The 24,446-nt window shown below is 41.1% G+C and overlaps 1 protein-coding gene across 1 annotated transcript in view; it reads right to left on the reverse strand.

The window, feature by feature from the left end:
* Positions 1-16,537: 16,537 nt before the first annotated feature.
* Positions 16,538-24,446, reverse strand: part of TLN2 (talin 2) — a 523,010-nt gene continuing 515,101 nt past the window's right edge. The window contains 4 exon segments of the mRNA XM_030188409.1: positions 16,538-17,389; positions 18,243-18,368; positions 21,627-21,809; positions 21,889-21,951. Coding sequence (XP_030044269.1) covers positions 17,261-17,389; positions 18,243-18,368; positions 21,627-21,809; positions 21,889-21,951 — 501 coding nt within the window. The 3' untranslated portion in view covers positions 16,538-17,260.

Genomic DNA, 24,446 nt, shown 5'->3' on the forward strand with positions numbered 1-24,446 from the left:
GACTTCACAGTGAGAATCCTGAAAGGTAACTTTAAAACCATACAAGAACGTAAGACCTTTGAAGTCAGAATGATTGAATATTTTAACACCCAACAGAAAGGACTTAACAATGATCTGGGGTTCCTAGCCCATTATAAACCATAAAGCTGTATGTCTCTGTTGATCACCCTCCCCTCACCTATCCACACCCATCCTGTTAGAATATCAATGATATGCTTTGATGTCCCCATGCATACTTCCTACCCACCCCCCTCCTCCCACCCTGTCAGACTGTCATAGTAATGCTTGAATGTTTTCACTTATATACACTGTCAGCTAGCACATTTGCTTATTTCCGATCTGAGGAAGAAGGGCAACCTTCGAAAGCTAATCAAGAAATGTATTAAGTTATGTCCAATAAAAAAGGTATCATCTTATTTTCTTTTCCATGTTTTATTTTGTTTGATTGCTATATACTATGTAACCATACATTGTGTTATCTCTGTAATACCTTGTATCCATGCTTTGTAAGCCGCACTGAACCTGCTATTGAGCGGGAAAGAGCGGGGTATAAATGCTACAAATAAATAAATAAATAAATAAAAGTAATCACAGAAAGGCAATATATCAAATTCCAGTCCCTAATGGTTAGTACAGTGGGCTGAGAATTAGAGGAGCCCACTAGGGACAGAGAAAGTATCTGTATATATTATGTAAACTGCATAGGTTGTATCCTAGAAAGGCAGTATATCAATAATGGTTTATAGTGTATTTTGCTTGATATAAAAAAAATAATAGCAAATAGGAGAAAATATTTCTCTCAGGTCATAGTTAAGCTCTGGAATCCATAACTCGAATATGTGGTAAAACCAGTTAGATTTATTTATTTGCTGCATTTGTATCCCACATTTTCCCACCTATTTGCAGGCTCAATGTGGCTTACATTATGTCGCAATGGCTATCACCATTAACAGAATAAGAAGTTCAGCATATTGTTACAACTAAGGTGTGAAGAATATCAGGTAAATTAGGGTAAATAAAAAGATAATACATAACATATAAGTGAGAGCAGGATAAGATATAATGTTCAATAATGATAATGTGATTAAAATAATCAAATTAGAAGAGATCAATATTGGTTGGTTCTGGTGTAGATTAGGAATCAAGCCATTATGGAGGATTCTTTTTGTAAGTCTCTTTGAACAGGTTTGTCTTCAGTGACTTAGTGGTAAGGTCTCACGTGGTAATGACCTATGCGTGTTAAATGCCACTTGGCACGTGTCCGATACACATGCAGTAGCCAGGTGGTAAATCCATTTTGGTGCGTGTTGGGCGTGTGTAGACGCTTACGCGGCTTAGTAAAAGGGGCCCCATAGTGAATGACACCAAATAAAGATTAGCATGGCTCATGAAGTCAGCCCAGTAAGGTGATTTAGGGATGTAACCACTGATCTGTGCAGGTTACCCCCTCCTTCTATGCCTTTTAGTGATGTAACTGTCACTCTGTGAAATTTGTCCCTTGATGCCCTCGCCTCCTACTGCTACTGACCCCACCACTATTCTCTATCTCCAGGGGCTTTTGCCCAAGAAGGAAGGATAAGGACAACCATTTTAGCTGAAGAGTCAATAATTAAGTATGCAGATAGCTGGGTGATTTGAGGGCATGAGGATGGTTTGCTCATTTGCCTACCTGGTGTGGTTGGCATGGGTAAATTCCTGTAGGTAAAGTCCATAAACCATTGCTAAGGTAGACCTGGGGAAAATCACAGCTTATACCTATGGGTAGGTAGCATGGAACTATTACTTTTTGGGATTCTGTCAGGTATTTGTGTACTTCATTGGCTACTGTTAGAAGCAGGATATTGCTAGATGGATCTTCGCTGTGACCCAGTTTGGCAGTTCTTATTTTCTGGCCTTACCTGTTCTGCTGCCGTAGAGAAAGGAAAGGGAAGGGATGTTGAATTTAGTCTATGCATTTTTCAGTAGAAGCTCCAGGCCAGTTACATTCAGCTACTTCAGGTATTTTTCTGTTTAGCTGCTTGGTTTAATGTTCCCCTTCCTGCATATTTCCTCTCCTGACCGGATGCTCATGCTCTCACAATCAATACCTGCTTAGGATCGCGTGGTTGGCTCCCCTCTCCCTGGCTTTTACAACTCAAGGATCCAGCACCCATCCTGATTGCTCCTGAAGCCCAGAATTTTAATGCTTCTCTTCTGCCTTGTGCAGTTCAGGGCTCGAACACCTCTTCTCCTGATTCAGATAGCTATAATTCTAGCAGTACTCCTTTGTTGCTGCTTAGGCAAACCTTCTCTGGTTCCTAAGCCCAGAGATTTACTCCTGAAATCCTAGTTTCTGCCATGTGGATCTTCAGTCCCTCTATTTCTATAGCCTGTTGATCTGACTTCATGATCCCTTTCAGTCTGCTCAGTGGTGTAGCAGTGGTAATATGACATTCAGGGTCAATACAATTATGGTTGAGGAATTCAGTCATGACCTGGGCAAACTTCTTTCCCCTTGCTACAGTAAGCTGCAATAGTAGCAGGAGTTAGAATATCATTTTGTACTCATCTGCTCTCTCTTCCAGTCTACTGGTATTGAGAAGAGCAGGACCAGTAAAGAATAACCTTGGAAGGTATTCCAGTCCTTCTCCACCTTTTTGTCTGCTTGCATTGCTTGCTGGATCTCCACCAGTTGCCAGACACAAGTCCATCCTTCTCTGCTCTCTCCCATTACATTTTTGCCATCCCATACCCTGACAACCTATTTGCTACCCCTGACAATTGCCTTCTTTGACTATTCATGGGCCAAGACTTCAGTGTGCATCAGTACAAGAGCCCTCATGCTTGTCTAATGCTTTGGTAGCAGTTTGGGTTGAGTAATTGCCTCTCCCTTTCCTGTCAGTCATGGTCCTCAAGCCTGTCATCAAGGGTCCTGTTGCTTCAGTTACTATGGTCTTCTGGGAGCTGCTCTCAGTAAATCACACAACAGACCTGATCACAAATATTGTTTTACCTTCATCTGTTAGGCAAGCTTACCTTTTTAACTTGGCTTAGATTCACCAGGATTCTCTATATCAAACAGAATTGCCAGCAAAAGAACATTCATTTCTGTGTTTTAAAGATTCATCTTGTAATAAGTTAAAGAGCACTTTTTAGGATTAAAGAATTCAGCTGTTGGATTGATAGTCCCTATGCTTGGCAAGCTGAAACTTCTCATCGGATGTGGGACGATTTGAATGTCATTCTTCTCCAAATAACGTTGGCAGCTTGTTCTGCATACGTACTGCAAGCAAGATACACAAACTAATGACAGCTCATTGGCTCCCTAACACTATAAGAAATACTTCTCTCTTGAATTCTCTTGTCACTTAGGAATTTGTTTGATTTGTGACATGTAAACATCAAATATTTAAGACCCACTAATTCTATTTGACTTACAAATATTTATTTTTTCTTTTGACAACCAAATTTAAAATTTTGTATTTAGAATCTCAATTATTCCAGGACTTCAGACCCATGGAACACTAGATATTCCCTAGTTAGCTACTGTATCTGTGTGAACAAAGGATTTTTATTTTTGTAGCTTTATATTAAGAACATGAGAACACATGCTTTGTGTATCAAGCACTTTATGTTCCAGCTCCATAATATTTGAAAATTTGTTTTTGTATATGTCGTCCCAGGAGGTGCTTGAGATCTGAGACAGAAATGCGCATTTGTTGGGATATAATGAAACAAGATTTTCACATGTGGAATTCTTTAAAGGGGCAGCTACATTTATGTACACAGATTTTAGAATTTAAACATTATCTTTACATTTATATAATTTTAGCCATATGAGATGACAGTTGTAACTTGAGTGTAATAGCAGATTATACTGTTTGCAGAGTTTTAATTCTTTTAATTTTGTATTTTATTTAAATTTTGTTTATAGCTATGTTTGTGTTTTGTAAGCTGCTTAGGTATAAAACAAGCCCAATATCCTGTTTCCAATCAAGGTCACAAGAACCTGGCAAGATTCCAAAACAGTAAAACAGAATTTATGCTGCTAATCCTAGAAATAAGCGGTGGATTTCCCCAAGTCCGTCTTAATAATGACTTATGGCTTATGTGACTCTCTACTCTTGTCACAAAATAGAATATTCCGAACATGTCTTTCTCTTTGTGTAACCTTTAGGGTAGGATATTTTCTCCACCTTTCCTCCTCTATAATTTCTTACTGTTTTCTTTTATAGGATTGCGACATCCATTTAATGTGACCCTAGAAAGAACAGTTGTTTTCTTTTTATACCTTTGAGACATCATAAGGTCAGTGGTCTAGAGTACACACACATATTTTTAATTTTTATATACCCTCAAATTTTTTTCATCTATTTTATATATTTATATGTACAATACCTTTACATGTAATAGGTTTCTTTATAATATATCACAAAAGAGAAAGAGAGCAATACTACCAAGTAATAAAAAAAAAAAACAACTAATCTTTTCTGATCTTTCTTCCTTTCTCCCTTCCCTTCCTGCTGCATCTCTCTACCTTGGAGCTGGGAAGATCCCTCATAGGCCTGCCCCGAGGCTTTCCCTCCTCTGCCGTCTCCCAGCTCCTAATGGGGAATCTTCTTCATGGTGAAAACAAAATTCTGGAGCCATGGGGGGTGAAGTGTTGGAGAGGGGCAGGTGGGCTGGAGCTGAAGGGGACAGAGCAGCGCTGGAGGGAAGGGAGGACTGGAGCTGAAGGGGACAGAGGAAGCTCTGGAGGGAAGGGAGGGAGGGCTGGAGCGGAAGGAGACAGGCAGCATGGGAGCGAAGGGAATGGAGGGAGAGCTGGAGCTGAAGGGGACAGAGGCAGCATGGGAAGGGAAGGGAGGGAGGACTGGAGTTGAAGGGGACAGGCACAGCACTGGAGGGGAGGGAGGATGGGCTGGAGCTAAAGGGGACAGAGGCAGCGCTGGAAGGAGGGAGGGCTGGAGCTAAAGGGGACAAATGTGCTTGGCCCACAGGAGGGAGTGGGACTGGAGCTGGAGATGAAAGGATGGGACAGAGATGCTGGAGCTGGGGGGGGGGCTGGAGGGAGGGAAGGAAGGGAGATAGTTGCTGAGTCCCATGGGGAGAGGCTGGAGGCAGGAAATGGAAATAGGTGCTGGAGTCCCATGGGAGGAGAGGTTCTGGAATCCCTTGGGGGAGAGGTTGGAGGGCGGGAAGGAAGGGAGAAAGGTGCTGGACCCATGGATGGGCTGCTGGAGGGGCGAAAGGTGCTGGACCTGAATGGGGGATAGCAGAGAAGGGAAGGGAGAGTGAAATACTGAACACACAGTGGAGTGAGGGAGAAGACACATTGGTGTGGAGGAAGAAAAGAGGGGAGAAGCTGGACACAGGGAGGTATACAGAAACAGATGATGGGCATGGAGGGGATCATAGGGACAGGGACACAAAGCTGAGATGCTGTATGCAGATGTTCTATGGACACAGAGATGATGCCAGACATGGGGAAGAATAGGAACACAGGAGGGAGATGCTGGACTTGGGGGGGGGGGCAGATGGACACAGAGGAGTGATGCTGCACACGGTGGGGGGGGGGGGAAGGGATAGGGACAGAGTGCTGGTGATGAATGCAGGGAGATGGACACAGGAGATGCTGGACAGGGAAGTATAGGGGACATGGAGAAGGGAGATGCTGAACATGAGGAAAGATAGGTTCACAGATAAGGAAGATGGATGGTGAGCATGGAGAAAGAAGAAATGTCAAATGGGCAGGAGACCCTGGCGAGTGAGTTGACAAGACAGAGGGAAACAGAAACTAGAGCCTGGTACCAACATGATTTGAAAACTAAAATGACCAAACAACAAAAGGTAGAAAAAAAATTATTTTCTATTTTGTGATTAGAATATGCCAGATTTGAAATGTGTATCCTGTGAGAACTGGTGTTAGATGTGGCTACCAGGCTGTGCCTTCTTCAGCTTCCAGCAGGCTTAGGGCTCTCTCTGGCCAGGGGGCAGTTCTCCTAGTTGCACCTGGCATGTGTGGTGATTATATTTTGCATGGTATAGGAGAAAATGCATCTGTTTCTATTTCTTTGGTATGACTTCTTGAGGTTTTGGTTTAATATATGTTTATCATTTTTGGTCAGTTATTATGTATTTGGGATTTCTGTTGTGTGTGCGAGGTAGTTTGTTAGCATGAATTTTCTATGTAGCATTCTGTAGTAATTTGACTTGTTCAGTTTTCCTTATAGTGGAGGGGATATTTGTGAGGGAGGGAGGGGAGACAGGGGTTTTGTTGAGCCCTGTTCTGTATTGTTTGTGATTTATAAAATGACAGTTGTACAGAATATTGTTTCTTTTTATACTTGAATAAAATGATATAAGTATAAAATCATAACTGTTCGAGGTTTGTGCAGATAGGATCAGACAGCTTGTGGGGATGGGAACAGAACTTTCAGGGAAAGGGACAAACTTTAGCCCTGCATCCTTATCTATTCAGCACACAATCTTGAAATAAAAGCTGCTTTCTTTAAATAGCGGTGCTTTCTGTAAGGATCTGTTTAGTTGAGGATTCACCACCATTTCTACTAAGGACAAAGAAAAACATCAAGACACAGTGAATATTCACATTTACTGCAGCAGCAGCAGTAGTAGTAGTCATCAAACAGAAAAGACATTCAAAACAAAGATTTCTTCCATGAAAAAATTTATTTTTGGTGAGTACAAAACAAATTTTGAGGCCAGATCAAGAACATATATACAGTCAGTGCAATCTCCCAGCTCTGTACTCATGTTTGTACTCCTGGTTAAAGCTTCATGAGGGGAACTGAGGCTTACTATCCAAACTCTGTTATGACTCCAGGCATCCCAGAACACAGTTGTCCAGCTCTGAATACTGGGGTTTGTCTGAACTGCAACAACATTGATAAACTTATCTATATTTTAGATATAGAAATCCAGTCCTAGCAGAGAGATTTTTTTTTTTTTTTACGAGGAACACAGCTTGTCCAGACTGACAAGACGGGCATACCAGCTAGGCAAGAACACACTGGACACTTGAAAAATTCACCATGAACTGAATTGTGCTTATATCAGTGGACATGTTTCTGAACTAAACTCACTCTCTTTTGCATTAAAAAGTAACTGAAGACAGGCGGAAATGTGCACAGAACTCACTGCAAGACAGATACAAAGCACATTATTCGTATATGATTTTACAGCTGATCCACATCCAATGTGCACTTTTAAATCATGATTTTCAAAAGTATATTTTTAAAACTACAGTGGGGGAAATAAGTATTTGATCCCTTGCTGATTTTGTAAGTTTGCCCACTGACAAAGACATGAGCAGCCCATAATTGAAGGGTAGGTTATTGGTAACAGTGAGAGATAGCACATCACAAATTAAATCCGGAAAATCACATTGTGGAAAGTATATGAATTTATTTGCATTCTGCAGAGGGAAATAAGTATTTGATCCCCCACCAACCAGTAAGAGATCTGGCCCCTACAGACCAGGTAGATGCTCCAAATCAACTCGTTACCTGCATGACAGACAGCTGTCGGCAATGGTCACCTGTATGAAAGACACCTGTCCACAGACTCAGTGAATCAGTCAGACTCTAACCTCTACAAAATGGCCAAGAGCAAGGAGCTGTCTAAGGATGTCAGGGACAAGATCATACACCTGCACAAGGCTGGAATGGGCTACAAAACCATCAGTAAGACGCTGGGCGAGAAGGAGACAACTGTTGGTGCCATAGTAAGAAAATGGAAGAAGTACAAAATGACTGTCAATCGACAAAGATCTGGGGCTCCACGCAAAATCTCACCTCGTGGGGTATCCTTGATCATGAGGAAGGTTAGAAATCAGCCTACAACTACAAGGGGGGAACTTGTCAATGATCTCAAGGCAGCTGGGACCACTGTCACCACGAAAACCATTGGTAACACATTACGACATAACGGATTGCAATCCTGCAGTGCCCGCAAGGTCCCCCTGCTCCGGAAGGCACATGTGACGGCCCGTCTGAAGTTTGCCAGTGAACACCTGGATGATGCCGAGAGTGATTGGGAGAAGGTGCTGTGGTCAGATGAGACAAAAATTGAGCTCTTTGGCATGAACTCAACTTGCCGTGTTTGGAGGAAGAGAAATGCTGCCTATGACCCAAAGAACACCGTCCCCACTGTCAAGCATGGAGGTGGAAATGTTATGTTTTGGGGGTGTTTCTCTGCTAAGGGCACAGGAATACTTCACCGCATCAATGGGAGAATGGATGGGGCCATGTACCGTACAATTCTGAGTGACAACCTCCTTCCCTCCGCCAGGGCCTTAAAAATGGGTCGTGGCTGGGTCTTCCAGCACGACAATGACCCAAAACATACAGCCAAGGCAACAAAGGAGTGGCTCAGGAAGAAGCACATTAGGGTCATGGAGTGGCCTAGCCAGTCACCAGACCTTAATCCCATTGAAAACTTATGGAGGGAGCTGAAGCTGCGAGTTGCCAAGCGACAGCCCAGAACTCTTAATGATTTAGAGATGATCTGCAAAGAGGAGTGGACCAAAATTCCTCCTGACATGTGTGCAAACCTCATCATCAACTACAGAAGACGTCTGACCGCTGTGCTTGCCAACAAGGGTTTTGCCACCAAGTATTAGGTCTTGTTTGCCAGAGGGATCAAATACTTATTTCCCTCTGCAGAATGCAAATAAATTCATATACTTTCCACAATGTGATTTTCCGGATTTAATTTGTGATGTGCTATCTCTCACTGTTACCAATAACCTACCCTTCAATTATGGGCTGCTCATGTCTTTGTCAGTGGGCAAACTTACAAAATCAGCAAGGGATCAAATACTTATTTCCCCCACTGTATATAATGGGCAAGGATTTGTTTATGCTGTTTGATAGTCACTCTGGGGGCAATTCTATAAACTGGTACCCCAATGCCATGCGCTTAGTGCCAATTCTATAAGGGCATCTTGGCATCAGGATTGCTAGCATAAGGTTGGCAGTGATGCACCTCTGTGTAGGCGTGTCCTCTGATGCCATGTCAGTGGCAGGCACAGTTGGCATGCCTAGATGCACCAAGTGATGCATGGAGTTTATAGAATACTATAAACGTGCATACCTGGGAGACACGTCCTTGGCCCACCCATGCTCTGCCACATGAATGCTCCCCTTGTAGTTAGGTGCTACAGCGCTTAGGGTGCTACGTTACAGAAGAGTGCTGAGTACAAAGGCAGCTACCAAAAAATTTATGATGCCTTTTATACTCCCATGAAACAGCAGAGCAGCCAATCTGCAAACTCCAACATGGAAACAAACAAAGCAGATCAGTAGTAGATACAAATCTTTATTGGTGAAACACAAAACAAAATAATGCCCGGTGCAGGCCATGTTTTGCCTACATAGGGCTGCGTCAGAGGCTATGTGGTGTATATAAAACTCTTCACCACCAAAAATTATCAATAACCTCTTGGATAAGGCATCAATCATAACAAAAAACCAGCAAAGTGGTTATACATCTATCAAAACACTCTCCAGGAGATGGCAGCATGCTCACAAACACACAGCAGCCCCTATGTGAGTGAAACACGGCCTGTGTCAGGCATTATTTTGGTATGTGTTTCATCAATAAAGATTCATTTGTATTTCCTACTGATCTGCTTTGTTTTCATGATGCCTTTTATGCGCCAAAGTGGCACATACATCTAGACGGGGCGTAGCTAGGTGGGGTCATGGGGGCATGGGCCCCCACAGATTTAGTCCTGCCCCCCCCCCCCCCCGCCACCACTGCCAGCTACCTTTGCTGGACATCAGGACTCACAGCACAGATCAGAGAAGTGAGCGAAGAAGACGACTAAGGCTGGCGGGGGTACCTTGCGGCAGCGGGAGGGTCGGCGGCCGGGGGAGGCAAGCTAAAATGTGCCCCCCCACCTTGGGCTCTGGACCCCCCTCCCACCTAGATCTGGCTACGCCCCTGCATCTAGATGCCACATCCTGCTTTTATCACAGAGGGAAGAATATCCACTATCGATGCCTCAAAAGTTCAAGGAGTTTGGAATATAACAGCAGTAGGAGCACTTGAGTGTGTGAGTGTACGATGGCATTCCTAGCAGCAATATTACTGCTCCTATTAAAATCAAGGGGGAAGTAGTCATTTACTGAAAGATAATTTATCATCATACAAAAGTTTCAGTTATCCTAGAAATCAGTAAGTCAAAAGAGGTCACAGAAATTGCCATGAAATGAACTCTCTCTGTAACACAGCTTTCAAAACTTTTGTTGTTTTAGGACCATATACACATATATAGACATGCACACAGCTCGAATTAATCAGGGCAGGGCATGGAGGAAGAACATAAGGGAAGGGGACTGTTTAGAGAGGAGAGGGAAGGAAAGGAAAAATGCAGAGATAAGAATTAGTTCATTCCTAGTAAACAGATTAGATTGTTGAAAACTATTGAAGCTTTTATTATGCCAAGCTGCACATGCATACAAATTTCTAGTTTTTACTACCTCATCCCGACAGGTGAAAAACGCTAATCTGAGAACCAGAATAAAGGCTTTTACAATCACTTGTTTAGGCTGATATAGTGAATATAATGTAGGAGACAAAACAAAATGTCTCTTTTCCATTTTCCCTTTGGGTTATGAGTTGTCTAAACATCAAGTATTAGAAAATTAACAGCAGCCTTTTTTTTTAAGAAGTTAACTTTCAATTTTAAATTCTGTTGGATCCCTCCCTCTGCCAAATTCTTTTGCACAAAAATGAGAAGACTATAAGGTCAACTTTGTATAGGTTGTCTAGATCAGAAAAGGGACATCCAAACTGAGATGATAAAAATATGCAAGGTATTTTATATAAGGCTTGCTAAAGGTGGCATACTACACTTAAGGGGTCCCTTTTACTAAGGCGTGCCATAAAATGGCCTGTACTTAGTGTGGGCGTGTGTTTTGGACATGCGCAGGTCCATTTTTCAATGCACCTGCATAAAAGGCCCCCCTTTTTTTTTGGCCGAAAATGGACATGCGGCAAAATAAAAATTGTTGCTTGTCCATTTTGGGTCTGAGACCTTACCGCCACCCTCTGACTTAGTGGTAATCGTCAGCACGCATACACTGCCAATTACCACCCGGTGAGCGCCGCACGGCAGAAAAGAAAAAATATTTTCCAACACGCGTATCAGACGCGTGTAAAAATTAGAATTACTGTCCAGGGCACACGGTAGCCAGGCGGTAGTTCGGATTTGCGTACATGCCTTAGTAAAAGGGCCCCTTAGTATCAACAAAAATAACAAATCTCCTAACTATATCAAAAGGAGAAAAAACCCTATATTAATATCAAGAATCCTCTAAAGTTGATACAAAATATATTCATTCATACATTAAAAAATTAGCTTCCCTTTTCCTAATTCTTGTATACTATAAGTATGTTTCAAACCACATTGACCGACTGCTCATACAAAACTTATATGAGACCTTGAAAAGAAGGGAGGGTTCAAGAGAATACCACCAAATAAATATTCAGAATCCATTGGGAAGAGTGGGCTGCAACCACAAAGGTTGGTGCATACTTTCCATGCGCATACAGGTTTTACATGTGGAATAAACTTAGTAAAAATTAGCCCCTTACCGAGAACATGTATTTCACTTCCCCTGAAATATGAAGTTAGCATAGCAATTCAGACTTTCCACACCTTTCTGTTTCATGAGTATGTATGTCTGTTTATACACATACCTCAAAAATTTGTGTTACTGGTAATACATTTATAGAATATACAAAACTTTCATTCATACAGCTATAAACAATTGCATTTAAAATCCACTATCAAACTAAGGAGATATAATGAGGATTTCTGATGCACTAAAGATAATCTCATAAATGTTTTGCACATTCTATAAACATACATACATACATACATGAACCTTATTTTACCACATCATCACCTTGTATTTGCTTATACCGGAACTGGCGAACGCCGTTACGGTACCATGTAAGCCACATTGAGCCTGCAGATAGGTGGGAAAATGTGGGATACAAATAAATAAATAAAATATTACCAGTAACAAACATTTTTGCATTATAGTTTATGGTTCTATTATTAATATTTTGATTTACCCCTGTATTTGTAGCTCTATTTATACACATATCCACTATAAATTGAACTGATATGTATGTTGTGTGCAAGGTATTTAAATATATTATATTATGCAGCAATATGCCTCAATGATACTATGGGTTCTTTTCAAGTTTAGGATAAGTGCCTCCATGATGACAGAGTTTGACGTGATGATATTTAATATAATTAGCTCACTTATAATTATCGTCCGATAAATTTAGTGGGCTCCCCCTCCAAATGATTTTTTGATAGTGGGTATATTCTTCAACATATTTGCATTGATTTTTAAAAGTTATTAAATAACACATAATGGGGGTGGTGGGATTCTATATATGGCTCCTAAAAAATTGGCGCTCAAATCAGTGCCGACTAAGCGTATTCTATAATTGGTGCCTAGATTTAGGTGCAGATTATAGAATATGCTTAGTTGATATTTCAGGGCCTAAATGTACGTGCACCCACCTAAATGTACATGCACCCATTTACACCAACGAAAACATGGCATAAATCGCAGTGTGTAGATTTAGGCGCACTGGGCCATATTCTATAACTAGGTGCATAAATTTCAGAACATCCATGAAACACCCATTTCCCTGCCTACAACCATGCCCTGTTTTGCCTGCATGTATTAGAAGTTCATTGCATATCATTAGAGAATATGCTTAATGAGTTGTGCGCCTAAATTCTAATCAGTGCTGTTATCAGCGCTCAGTAGCTTGTTAAGCTACATGCACAGTTACAGAATCTGTGCCAATTTCGGCACAGATCTCTAGGTGCACTATACAGAATCCTTGGATATATAACATATCTACTTATAAATAGTAGAAGGTATCAAGGATTTTAGCAAATAAAATGGCAAATGTCATTTATAATTCTTAAGTGCACATATATTATATACACAAACTTATGTATTAGAATACAAACAAAATATACCTCATATGATACAGTTACATGCACATATAATTCCCTTTTATCTTCTTACTACGTTATATAAAGAGGTTTAAAGGGAAATTAATGAGATTCACCTGGAAGCAGCGGCCATAGCATCAGGCTACTCACAAGTCAATCATGGTCCCCAGGTCTTGAACCTTACCATAGGGAAACCTTGAGAAAGCTCTTAGTTTAGCAGGACATGACCTTTGCAATTAGGAAAACACTTGATTTTCAAAGCAGCCTGGTAGCTGCAAACTACATGAGTGCTTTTAACGTACCCATTTTACACAAATTCTCAAAGAGGGACTACTTGTATTTGAAAGTTTGCAAGTGCCAAGTATGAATGTTAATAGTATCTGCAAAATGCACCTATTTGACTAGGAAGTGGAAGGAGAAACACCAAATAGCACGCATATATTTGAAAATCAAATGTATGTGCACTCTTCCTTCTTGGACCTAAACATGCCCACATAACACCATCTTCTCTTGGCTAAAAGCAGGCATACATTTGAAAGTGGCAATTTTCACTCAGGCTATTTACTAGGTAAATGCCTTGAAAATTGCCCTCTTAATGGAGTGCAAGAGTGGCCTAGTGGTTAGAGCCTAGTGGTGAAATCAAGAGGTGGCCGGTTCAAATCCTCCTTGTGATCTTGGGCAAATCACTTAACCCTCCATTGCCCTCCTGGGACAGAATAATATCCAGTGTACCTGAATGTACCTCACCTTGAGCTACTACTGAAAAAGGTGTAAACAAAATCTAAATAAATAATGATATAAGGGTAGGTTTTGCCATGTGTACAAGGAATGGAATCATATGCATGTGAGAAATGGGCTCTCAAACTTTGTCCCTATCCATTTCACCCAGACGTCTTCAAGGTGGCACAGGCTGATAGCTGCTCCGTTAAGGATGCATAAAACTGCCATGCGGCTGAAGCAGGTGGATATGGGCCTATTTTGATTTTGGTGAAACTCTGCAGATTTTCTGAAACCTGAGCATAAAGCACAAAAAGATTGTAGCTGCCAATCTCAGCAAAATCAGTGGTGAATCTGGCCTAATCCACTGTGAATTTTCTGGCAACTCTGTTTTGTAAATAATAAAAGTTCACAAAATAATTTGAACAAGCAGATTTTCCAGAATTTCATTGACTCAAAGTGAGCAAATCTTTCTCTGATTTACATTTTTTAATCTCTTTAAAAAAAAGCTCACATCTATTCTATGCCCTTTTTCTTAAGTACTACTACTTATCATTTCTATAGTGCTACTAGACAAACGCAGCGCTGTACACCTGAACATCTGGAATAAACAGAGGAGCCCTTTTACTAAATTGTGATACCACTTAGGTGTCCCATGGTAGTTTCGGGATCGGTGTACACTTTCCACGTGCTAAAAAATAGATTATTTTTTAGCAGTGGGGGTGTGTCTGAGGTGGAGAGTAGGCATGTACTGCGCTAATCGGTTCGCGCAGCTACATCACTATTCACTAAGCGATGAGTGCGTGGTTAGCGTGTGTGCCCTTAACTGCCTAGAAAATAGCTGTCAGTAAGTGGCCATGCGCTAATGGGGAAATTAGCGCATGGCCATTAACAGGGAAAATGGGGTCATTTTACCTCCATGCTAAAGGTGACTCTCAGCATGTGGGAAAGCCCTATGCTAGAGATAGCACTGGCCACTTTTTAGAACAGCTTAGTAAAGGGGCCCCAGAGCGATTCAGAGCCCTGAGGATCAAGCAGGTGAAATAGTAAAGGAGCTCGAAAGGCTCGAGAGACATTTAGCATGCTAACAAAAAGACTACCACATACAACTGCCTCTCTAGGACTACCAGGAAATTTTTCATTTGAGTTGCAGCTCAAGCACAACTGGAATATTTTCCACTACATGAAATTGTTCCTGCAAGAATACATGGTATTCAAAATATATACCCTCTGGGAAAATAATTGAAAGTGGCTTGATAAGTAGTGCAGGCTAATTTCTGTGTTAACTGACAAACAAGGAATGGGGCGGGGAGTTGGTGGGAACTGCGCCTAACTCTTCAGATGTAGTGGAATACCACACATTAACTCTAGGTGGCACCAAGTGGATTTGTGTTGTCTGCAATGCAGTTAATGAGCCATAAGTGCCACTCCCATCCCTGCAGCATCTATTCTCCACCTCCAGGAGTGCTTGTGTGTAATACTGCATAAAAGTAGGCCTCATCCCCCTAAAATCTATAAACTTGGGTGCCCAATTTATAGAATAAGGTCAGTTGCATGCAGAACTTAGGTTAATAATTGGCTGTCCAATAGAGTTATCAATTATTGGATTAAATTGGTGTTAATTTGCATTAACTGACTACAGCTGGCAGTTGCACGTGCAACCGCCCTTAGTCGTGATTCTAGAAGCTGCAGCTGCAATTTGTTGCGTGCAACTTTTAGGGGCATGGGCATGGGAGAGGCATGGGCAGGTGAGGGGTGCGTGTAGGTTATAGAAAGTGCCAACAACTAGACAGTCAGGGCCAAATTCTATAAGTAGCTCTGAAAAGTTAACATGCTTAGTGTGATTCTATAAGGGGTATGTGTCCTTTATAGAATCGTGCTTAGTACATAACTGTGCCTAACTGTAGGTGCCTGCAATTAGGCCAGCTAGGATCGCAATTCTCTATGTATATGAATAAAATTTAAGCATGCCCCCGAACGCCCCTAGCCAGGCCTAAATAGTTACACACATTAGAATTTACGCACAGATCATTGTGGAATATAAATTGGGCAATGCGAATAACTTTACGTGCCATATATAGAATTTGTGCATCAGTGTACATTATCCCATGTATAGATTTACCCCTATGGGGGTAATTTTGAAAAAAGGGCGCCTATGCCAAATTTCCAAAAAGGCATCTAGTTTATAAAGGCAATATAGGCACAGAACCAGCCCCAGTAACACATCCTCACACAAAAATTTAGGTATTCTATGCATGGATGCACTTATTCTGTAAAATACACATGTTCATTGCAACTTTTCACCTACTTTGCTCAGACTAGATCTCCAGGAGTGTCCACAGATGACTCATCTGTAAGTACACACAGTCCTGCCAGCTTGCATATTTGTATGAATAATTTTTATGAATCATTTTTTGCATGTAAACATTCTTTGTGTGTGTGTCTATGGACCCACTGTATGCATATACTTGCAGGCAATTTTAAATTAATCCTCTTGAGCATGCAAAAATGCTGTCCTTCATGCTTATGACCCTTAAAATTACCCCCCCCCAAAATAGGAGGCAGTCCTTAGTACATGTTGTACTACACTTTAAGGAGCTGGTAATATCCAAACAACTGATTTCACACACTTACTAATATGTTTGTGTTTAATAAAGCTTTATATACCGATTAACTTTAGTGGAGCAAAGCAGTTAATACTGACTCAGCTATATTTGGAATACTGAATCAGCTTTTTTTGACAAATAGTTCAAATACAGATTTAGGTTATCAAGCAAGTGTGAGCTTGTGAATAACTTAATCCATCCAAAAATGTTGCTTTAATGGCCAGGTACCCTTTATTTCAAGGTAAAGGACAGGTTTTGTACTTTAATATAATACTTCTGAGCTGGCATAAGCCAGCTATTTTCACATCTGAAGCACAACAACTAAAAAAAAAAATAAGGGAAGAATGGGAAATTATATACATATATATTTTTAAATATATAAAATGTAAGAGCATACAGTAGATTGCTTCCTTAAGTTCTGCGGCTTTCTAATAAGTAGATCACCCTTAACTTGTATGTATCCACTTCTGTTTCAAGATCTACTTGCTCCCCGATCCAGAAGATCTACCGGCTCCCCACTCTAACACCTGATTTTTGCAATTCTGTTTCCTATTAACACACAATTTTATATTAGCAACTCTTTCAGAGAAGAGAACAGACCAAGCCGCACAGAATAGTACAGTGTTGGTTTCAGAAAGGAAGGTAAACTCCTGAGGTTCATCGAATGAACACAAGGGGAAGTTTAGAATAGTGAATGTATAATACTGAATCATTAATTCAAGAACCACAACCCTCCTGTAGCTTGAACAGACAAGGAAGAACAAAATCTGGATACTGCATGTTTGTCAGCTTCTGTTTCTGTTCTCAAGTCCTGCAGGCAGCTTTCTGATGTCCAGTTGGGTCAGTATATTCTCATGTCCACTTGAGTGATACTGTTTCCTTGATCTCCTGTAGCGCACCTAAAAAAAAAACCCCAAACAAAAATCCCCCTCCCAGATCCTTAACTATGATCTTCTCTCAGTTCTGTAGGGAGAAATTTATATTGCTGTTGGCGAATCTGAGCCAACTTTTTCCTTGCCTCTTCCAGTTCTCGTTCCTTCTTCAGCATTTCTTCCTGGGCTGCAATGATCTATGGAGATAATCAGAAAGATTTATCACACTGGGCCAATTTTGGGGGTTTTGTGTACCCTTTCTGACTCTTAAGTTCAGATCAGGTGATCCAACTCAGCAGCTTCTGGTTGCCTCCAAGAGACTGAACCCTTTAGTGCTGGTGTTCCTGCAGTTCACACAATGACGGCATCACCAAGGGTGTCCAACCTCGATTCCTTTTGCAATGTCTTCCAAAGTGTAACTTCTTCGAACTTCTTTGGAAGACACTGGAAAAAGGTCATTGTAAAGACCAGTACACCACTGCTTCAACTAGTATATTTTGTTTCCAGGACTCGATATTCATACTATATCTACATCACGAGAGTCCTCAGGCAGGCATGTTTAGATAAAACATGGTGCTATGTTGAGTCTTTAGCTACCTCAATAAAGAGTGTTTTCACAATGGTTGAGTGTCCCACAGTTTGTTTTTGGAGAGCCATTGTCCGTTTCCCATTCCTTCGTTGTGGGATCCTGGTGTTCTTCTACATTGTGGTAATTTCTGTTTAAGGTAGATCTGCATGCATATTGCCTCCACTGTATGCACATCTATCTCATGCATTTTCATTAGGGACAGCCTGAAAACCTGCTCTATTTGTGGTGCCCAAGAGCTGAATTTGAACACCCTTGACCGAAATACTGTAATGGTTAAAACAGTTTCATCTGTAGGACTTAAGTTTTGTGGTTCTTTTTACCCCTCATATAATGCAGTACCTTGCATAAGTATAAAGGCTTTTGAGATTCCGATTTGTTTTGATGTGAAATACATGATGTCTATATAAGTAGACAGATACGTAAATACACACACACGTGTGTGTGGAAGAGCCTACACAAACCTGAGCAATTCCTCCAACAAATTTTGTTTTGACCACTACATCCTCATCATCTGCTTTGCTAAATGCTGCTTTCTGAGCTGCTCGGACAAGATTATCTGATGCTCGTTTGACAGCGTTGCCAGCAGCCTAGAGAAAGAGAGAGAGAGAAAAATCCAATACAGAAAATATAAGACTTGGCTCTGACACCTAGAGGTTTAAATAATGGATTTAATGATTTCTTACAAAGCAACCTGCAGTTCCATGGTTGAAAGGCCTGCAAACAGATCCCTAGGGCAACTAAGATCTTGAAGCTAAAATACATTTTACATTCACCTGTGGTGCTCAAATTAGGTGGATAAAGCATTGTCTTACCAGTGTGTTTTAATCCAAGATTGACATGTTAGGTATTTCAACTGCTTCCTTATGGAAAACTATTGCCTGAAGTCATCACTGCCATACAGGTTGCTTAAACAATGTTTTCTGTAATGGAAACAGGGGAATTGCTCTTGTTCCTGGCCGCAATAGCATAAATTAGCCTTATTTCATAATGAATTTTGATCTACATGGGATAGTAAATATTCTAACTTCCCATCAAAACATAACTAAAGGTCTAATTATATTTATCGTTGATGAAGAAGGATATAGTGGCCTCTAAGATATAGCCACATTTAAAGTACCTAAAATATTTTATTATGATATACAAATTTAACAGGTATTCATTATCCCTAGATAAGGTCTGTTTTGACCAAAATTAAGATTTCAGTCTATCTGGACTAATGTATTTCTGGGTAAGTGATCAAGAGTCCCTAATAAGTAGTAAACGTCCATGCCATTTGAGGGCTCTTAACACCATGGTCTATTTACTTGAGTGCCAGTTTATGAACATCTTTGGATAAAATGGTTAATCCCCTTGAAGGAGGGCTAAGACCACATTTGATATGGACAGTACATGAGAACCACAGGTGACTTCTATATCAAACTGCTTACAATGAATTATGCTTGGTTCATCAGAGTGTACTGCATTCTCTGATATAAGCACTGGTCCTTAGAACCACAGATTATTGTAATGCTTTACATATATTGGGGTATTTAGAATGGTAATTCAACGCTTACAAGTTAGTCAAAATGTGGCAGGTATAAAAAGGACAGGGAGTGCTCAAACATCACTGCTCCTTTTCCATTGGCTACCAATTCAATAGAAGATTCAAATTTAATATCTTTGTTTTGGCATTCAAGATGTTATGATTCATTTAAGTCAGAAACTGGAGTGGTTTACCTCAGGCTAGACCCTTGCAATCTAGGATGAAGAGGTATGATGCAGGTTATAAGAAGACTTGCTATATATCACTGTTGCAGTAATGAGTCTTGATACAAATAGTGGGGCACTAAATGGAAACAGAGCCTTAATCTTCAGGCTGAAATATAATTGGCCTACTACTCATAGGCAAATAGAATAACTCAGGCCTATTAAGATACAATATATTGCTTAGGAATTGTCAGCGACAATTGCATGGAAGAGAATCACCATGCATACCTGCACTGGATACTTGAAAGATCATCTACCTGAATCCCAAAGCAAAAGCCCAAATGTGACATGATGCAAAACAACAAAAAAAAGCAAAAGACAAGACAAGTCTAAAAGCGCTCTCTGCATGCAGAAACTCCTTTTACTTTACGACTTAAGAATTGAATTTCCACTATTGTGGGACAGAAAACAAATACATTATACCCCATCAACCTCAGCAAAAATCCTGGAAGTATGCAGATATCACATTATCTGTAGCAGAGTCAACTGTCCAAATAGGAACCTAGATACTAATTTGAAAATCCAACAAAACAAATTGATTTATTCTGAAATTGTAACATTACCCTGACTTAAGGAATTGTTTAAACTAATCTTAATAAAACCCAGAGTATTGTACAGCAAAGAATGAAACTAAATATCCATACGCTATCAGTGTACCAATATATTCGTGCCTCCAACATTCAGAGACCAACGCTCAAAACAAGACTGACTAAGAGAAAGGGACCATCAGTCAAGAAAAGACCTTTTATCACACAATATCAGTAGTGATGTCAGTGTCTTTGAAACAGACATAAGATCCCCACTATAACTTTTATGAAAATAAAAGGCTGTTTCCTTCCTCTAGTGCAAAATTGTGCTAAATCTTCAGAATATGGTGCTATAATTCTCATAAGTTCAACCAACAAAAGTATGACAGAAAATGCTATTATAATGATCTTAATGTGCAATCCACACTTGAGCTGTTGCAAAATCCTTCAAATAAAGACAACCTTTATCCTCCTGACACTGCCAGTGTTTTGAAGACGATTCTGCTTCAGGGGGAATCTCATCTCTGATGTCTTAGCATCCATTAACTGCCTTTTCATCAAAGTTATAGGGGGAACACTTGAGGCAGTGATCTATTGATAGACTAAGAGCTTATGGATATTTGGTTAAGTAACTGTTTGGCAGACTGCTGCTAGTGACAATAAAATACCTTTTTTCTAAAAGTTAAGCCAGTCTAGTCCACTCCAAATATTAGCTAAGGTGGCCGTTTTCAAGTCCAGAGTTAAAGCCCACCTCTTTACCACTGCTTTTGACTCCTAACCATTACTCACTTGTCCTGTCCTTTATCCTCACCTCTCTGTTCCCTTACCCTTAATTGTTCTGTCTGTTTTCCTGTTTTACCTAGATTGTAAGCTCTTTGAGCAGGGACTGTCTCTTTTTGTGTATGGTGTACAGCGCTGTGTATGCCTTGTAGCGCTATAGAAATGATAAACAGTAGTAGTAGTAGCTAAGGTGAATTAGCCTCTAGTAACTCCCCAGGGAATTATACGCCAAAAATTTAAAAAATTATACAGTGAAAAAGTCAGAATTATAAGGTGATTTGGCAGGCTGACTTCTAGTGGTAGTATTGTGCCAGGGGTAAAGCAATGCCATTTTTGCAGAGGAAGCTACTGAGGCAGGATCGGTGGGGATTGCTCCTGCTCACATCGCCCTCCTCCCATTGATCTCTTGGGGGTGAGTCAATCTCACAATTAAGAATGTTATGGACAGTGAGTCGTGGAGGGATGGTCTTTATACCACCTTTATACCATGTTAGCCTCACATCATGGCTGAAGAGGGCAGAATCAGGCCCAGTCTGAGCCACCAGGGACTGGAGAGGCAATTACACAGGGGCAGTGCTAGTCTATTTGTGTGTACCAATATGGAAATGTCATAGGTTGCTGTAAATTAACTGCTGTCTTATGGTGCACCAACCGATTTATGCAAATGACCGCAACTATACACATGCTCATTCCCCAAGGTGTATCTAGGCTTAAAAAAAAATCACCCAAGTATAGTCCAATGTGCCTGCCAACAGTTTCAAGGGAACACAATGGTGGTTTAATTATCCTTACCTGGAGTCTTCTCATGGCTTCTGAATCTTGATCAGCCTTCACTTTACAAGCCACTAGCAGCTGTGCTGTAGAAGCTGCTACCTGTTTGGCGGAGGAGATGAGCTTTTCCTCACTAGCATGGCCTTGAACGGAGGCGTTGGCTGCTTCACACAGATTGCTAGTAGCAGCAGCCACCATTCTGGCCTGGAAATCAAGGGCCCAAACGTTAGTTCTTGCTTTACGTTTCTGGAGTGCAGCACAAATAAACACAGACAGCACTTACAGCAGAAATAAGACCCTGAGACCACTGTCCATCATCCACGGCATTAGCAGGTATTGCGCCAACCTAGGAAGACGGTTTAAGAACCAATTAATTGTGAGAAAAATGATAGCGTTTGGTTATAAGGTTTTTTTAAAATCAAAATGTGGCAAGCTTTGCTGACATATACTTAATTCCTTTAATTCCCTGCCTTCTCATATTATCTGTTTAATATAAACGTTTTTCTGCTTCAAGTCATATCTGAAATATTCAACAGGTATTAATGAGAGAAAAATCAGAAAACGTTGATTCACAGAAAGGTTGGGGGATGCGTAGAATTGTCTCCCAGATGAGATGGTGGAGACAAAACAGTAAAAGGGCAGCAAAGAACATTTGCAATCAAAACCTAATAAGAACTCCTAATAACCACACAAACTAAAAGCAACAACAGGAGGTACCTTTTACCAGTATGGAGGATGGGCATTTACCCAGATCATTCTGCGAGGGTGGTATTGAGGTGTGATGATCATTGAAGGGGGGGGGGGGGGCAAGGGACCTAAAGTTTAATTTTGGAGGGGGCAGGCTAAAAGTTTTGCCTAGAGTGCATAATATCTTTGTACTGGCCCTGGTGAGAGGAAGCCAAAGCAGAGTTTATGGCATTGCATTAGAATGAAATTGGGCAGACTATACCCCTGATTCTCTAAAAGTCAACAAAAATTGGGCACGCAAATTTAGTCATGGCCCCAATTTGCATGTGCTATTTAATACAAGCTAATTAGTGCCAATAATTTGCTTTTTAACAAGCTATTATTGGCACTGATTAGATTTAATTAGGATTAACTTGTGTAAATTTAGGTGTGGGATCCATGCTTAAAATTTACATGCGGCCCAAAAAGGGTGCGTGGTAATGGGAGGGTCATGGGTGTTTTGGGGAGGATCGGGGCTGTGGTTTTGAGTTGAGTGTGTAATTGTGTTCCGTGCATAATTTAGGGACAGGCATTTGTACCAAGTTTTTGTTGGTTCAAATGGTGTTGCCTAAATTTATGCGTGACCTCTCCGCTTAAGCTGTATTCTATAAACCACGCTGACCTTTAGGCACAGCTTATAGAATACTGCTTAAGCAGGTTTTTATTCTGTGCAGATTTTTTAGGTGCCGGTTATAGAATCTAGCCCTATATGGGCATAAAGCTCCTTATCCGTCATCATATTCTATATTTCTATGGATTCCTACACCATTCCCTTTCCTCAAATGTAAATGTAAAATATATTTAGGGGGTCATTTACTAATGGTTAAATCATGATAATCCATCATACAGTGGCTTAGGAAGGGGGGGAGTCGTGGGGCGGTCTGCCCCGGATGCACGCCACTGGGGGGGGCGTCAGCTCCGCTGGTTCACTGCTCTCTCTACCCAGGAACAGGTTACTTCCTGTTCCGGGGCAGAGACAGCAAGGAACCAGCGGAGCTGACGCAGCTCCCAGTGACGACATGCACTCGGGGCGGAGTGCCAGTGGTAAGAATGCGTTCCGAGGGGGGGGTGCGCAGCGGTGACCCGCCCCGGGTGTCAGCCGCCCTCACTATGCCACTGCCATAATGTGCATTATTTACTACAGAGCCTGTTATGTCTAATGGATCTTGACTTAAATAACTCATTTTAATGATGTTAGCACACACTGTTAGTAAATGATCCTTTTGTGAACCTGTAAGTACAAAAATACCTACTAAACTATGAATTATATTGGGAAATGCAAACCTGACAGTTTTAGAACCTCTGATTTCCTTGTTGATCTCAAGCATGCAACATGGTAATGTAATCCAGAAGCAGCTAAAATGGTCAGGTTCACTTACTCTACCCTCATGAAGAGCATCTAGATGAGGGTTGTCCAACCTCGGTCCTTGATGGCCACAATCCAGTCGGGTTTTTATTATTTCCCCAATGAATATGCATGGGATCTATTTGCATGCATTGCCTCCATTGTATGCAAACAGATCTCATGCTTATTCATTGGGGAAATTCTGAAAACCCGACCTGGCGAGGTTGGACACCCCTGATCTAGAGGTTCATGTCTATAAGGATTTCTGTAGCATGCAATTTAGGACTTCATCTTTGCATACTTATCAATCAACCTATCATTCTGGACTGCTGGGCTGCAGGTATTTCTCATGTGTTCTGGAAAAAGAAATTCTACTCCCACGGAGTTGTAAAATGTGAGATTTGTGTTGAATTTTATGTTCCTTGGGAAGAACTTCAATACTGGCTAATTACCACATTGACTCCTAAGGAAATTAGAGAGTCATGGGATAGGAGGTAATGTCCTACTGTGGATTAAAAACTGGTTAAAACATAGAAAACAGAGATTAGGGTTAAATGGACAGTATTCTCAATGGAGAAGGGCAGATAGTGGGGTTCTGCAAGGGTCTGTGCTGAGACTGCTGGCTTTTTTACATGCGTGCCAAGGCCCCCTTTTATCGCAGCTGGTAAAAGGGAAGTCTCGCATTCCTGCAGGAAATGGCCGCGTGGCATGTAAAGCACTTGCCCTGTGGCCATTTCGGGGGTGGGGGAGCCCTTACCGCCACCCATTGA

Source organism: Microcaecilia unicolor, chromosome 1, assembly GCF_901765095.1.
Source record: "Microcaecilia unicolor chromosome 1, aMicUni1.1, whole genome shotgun sequence".
NCBI classification, from domain to species: domain Eukaryota; kingdom Metazoa; phylum Chordata; class Amphibia; order Gymnophiona; family Siphonopidae; genus Microcaecilia; species Microcaecilia unicolor.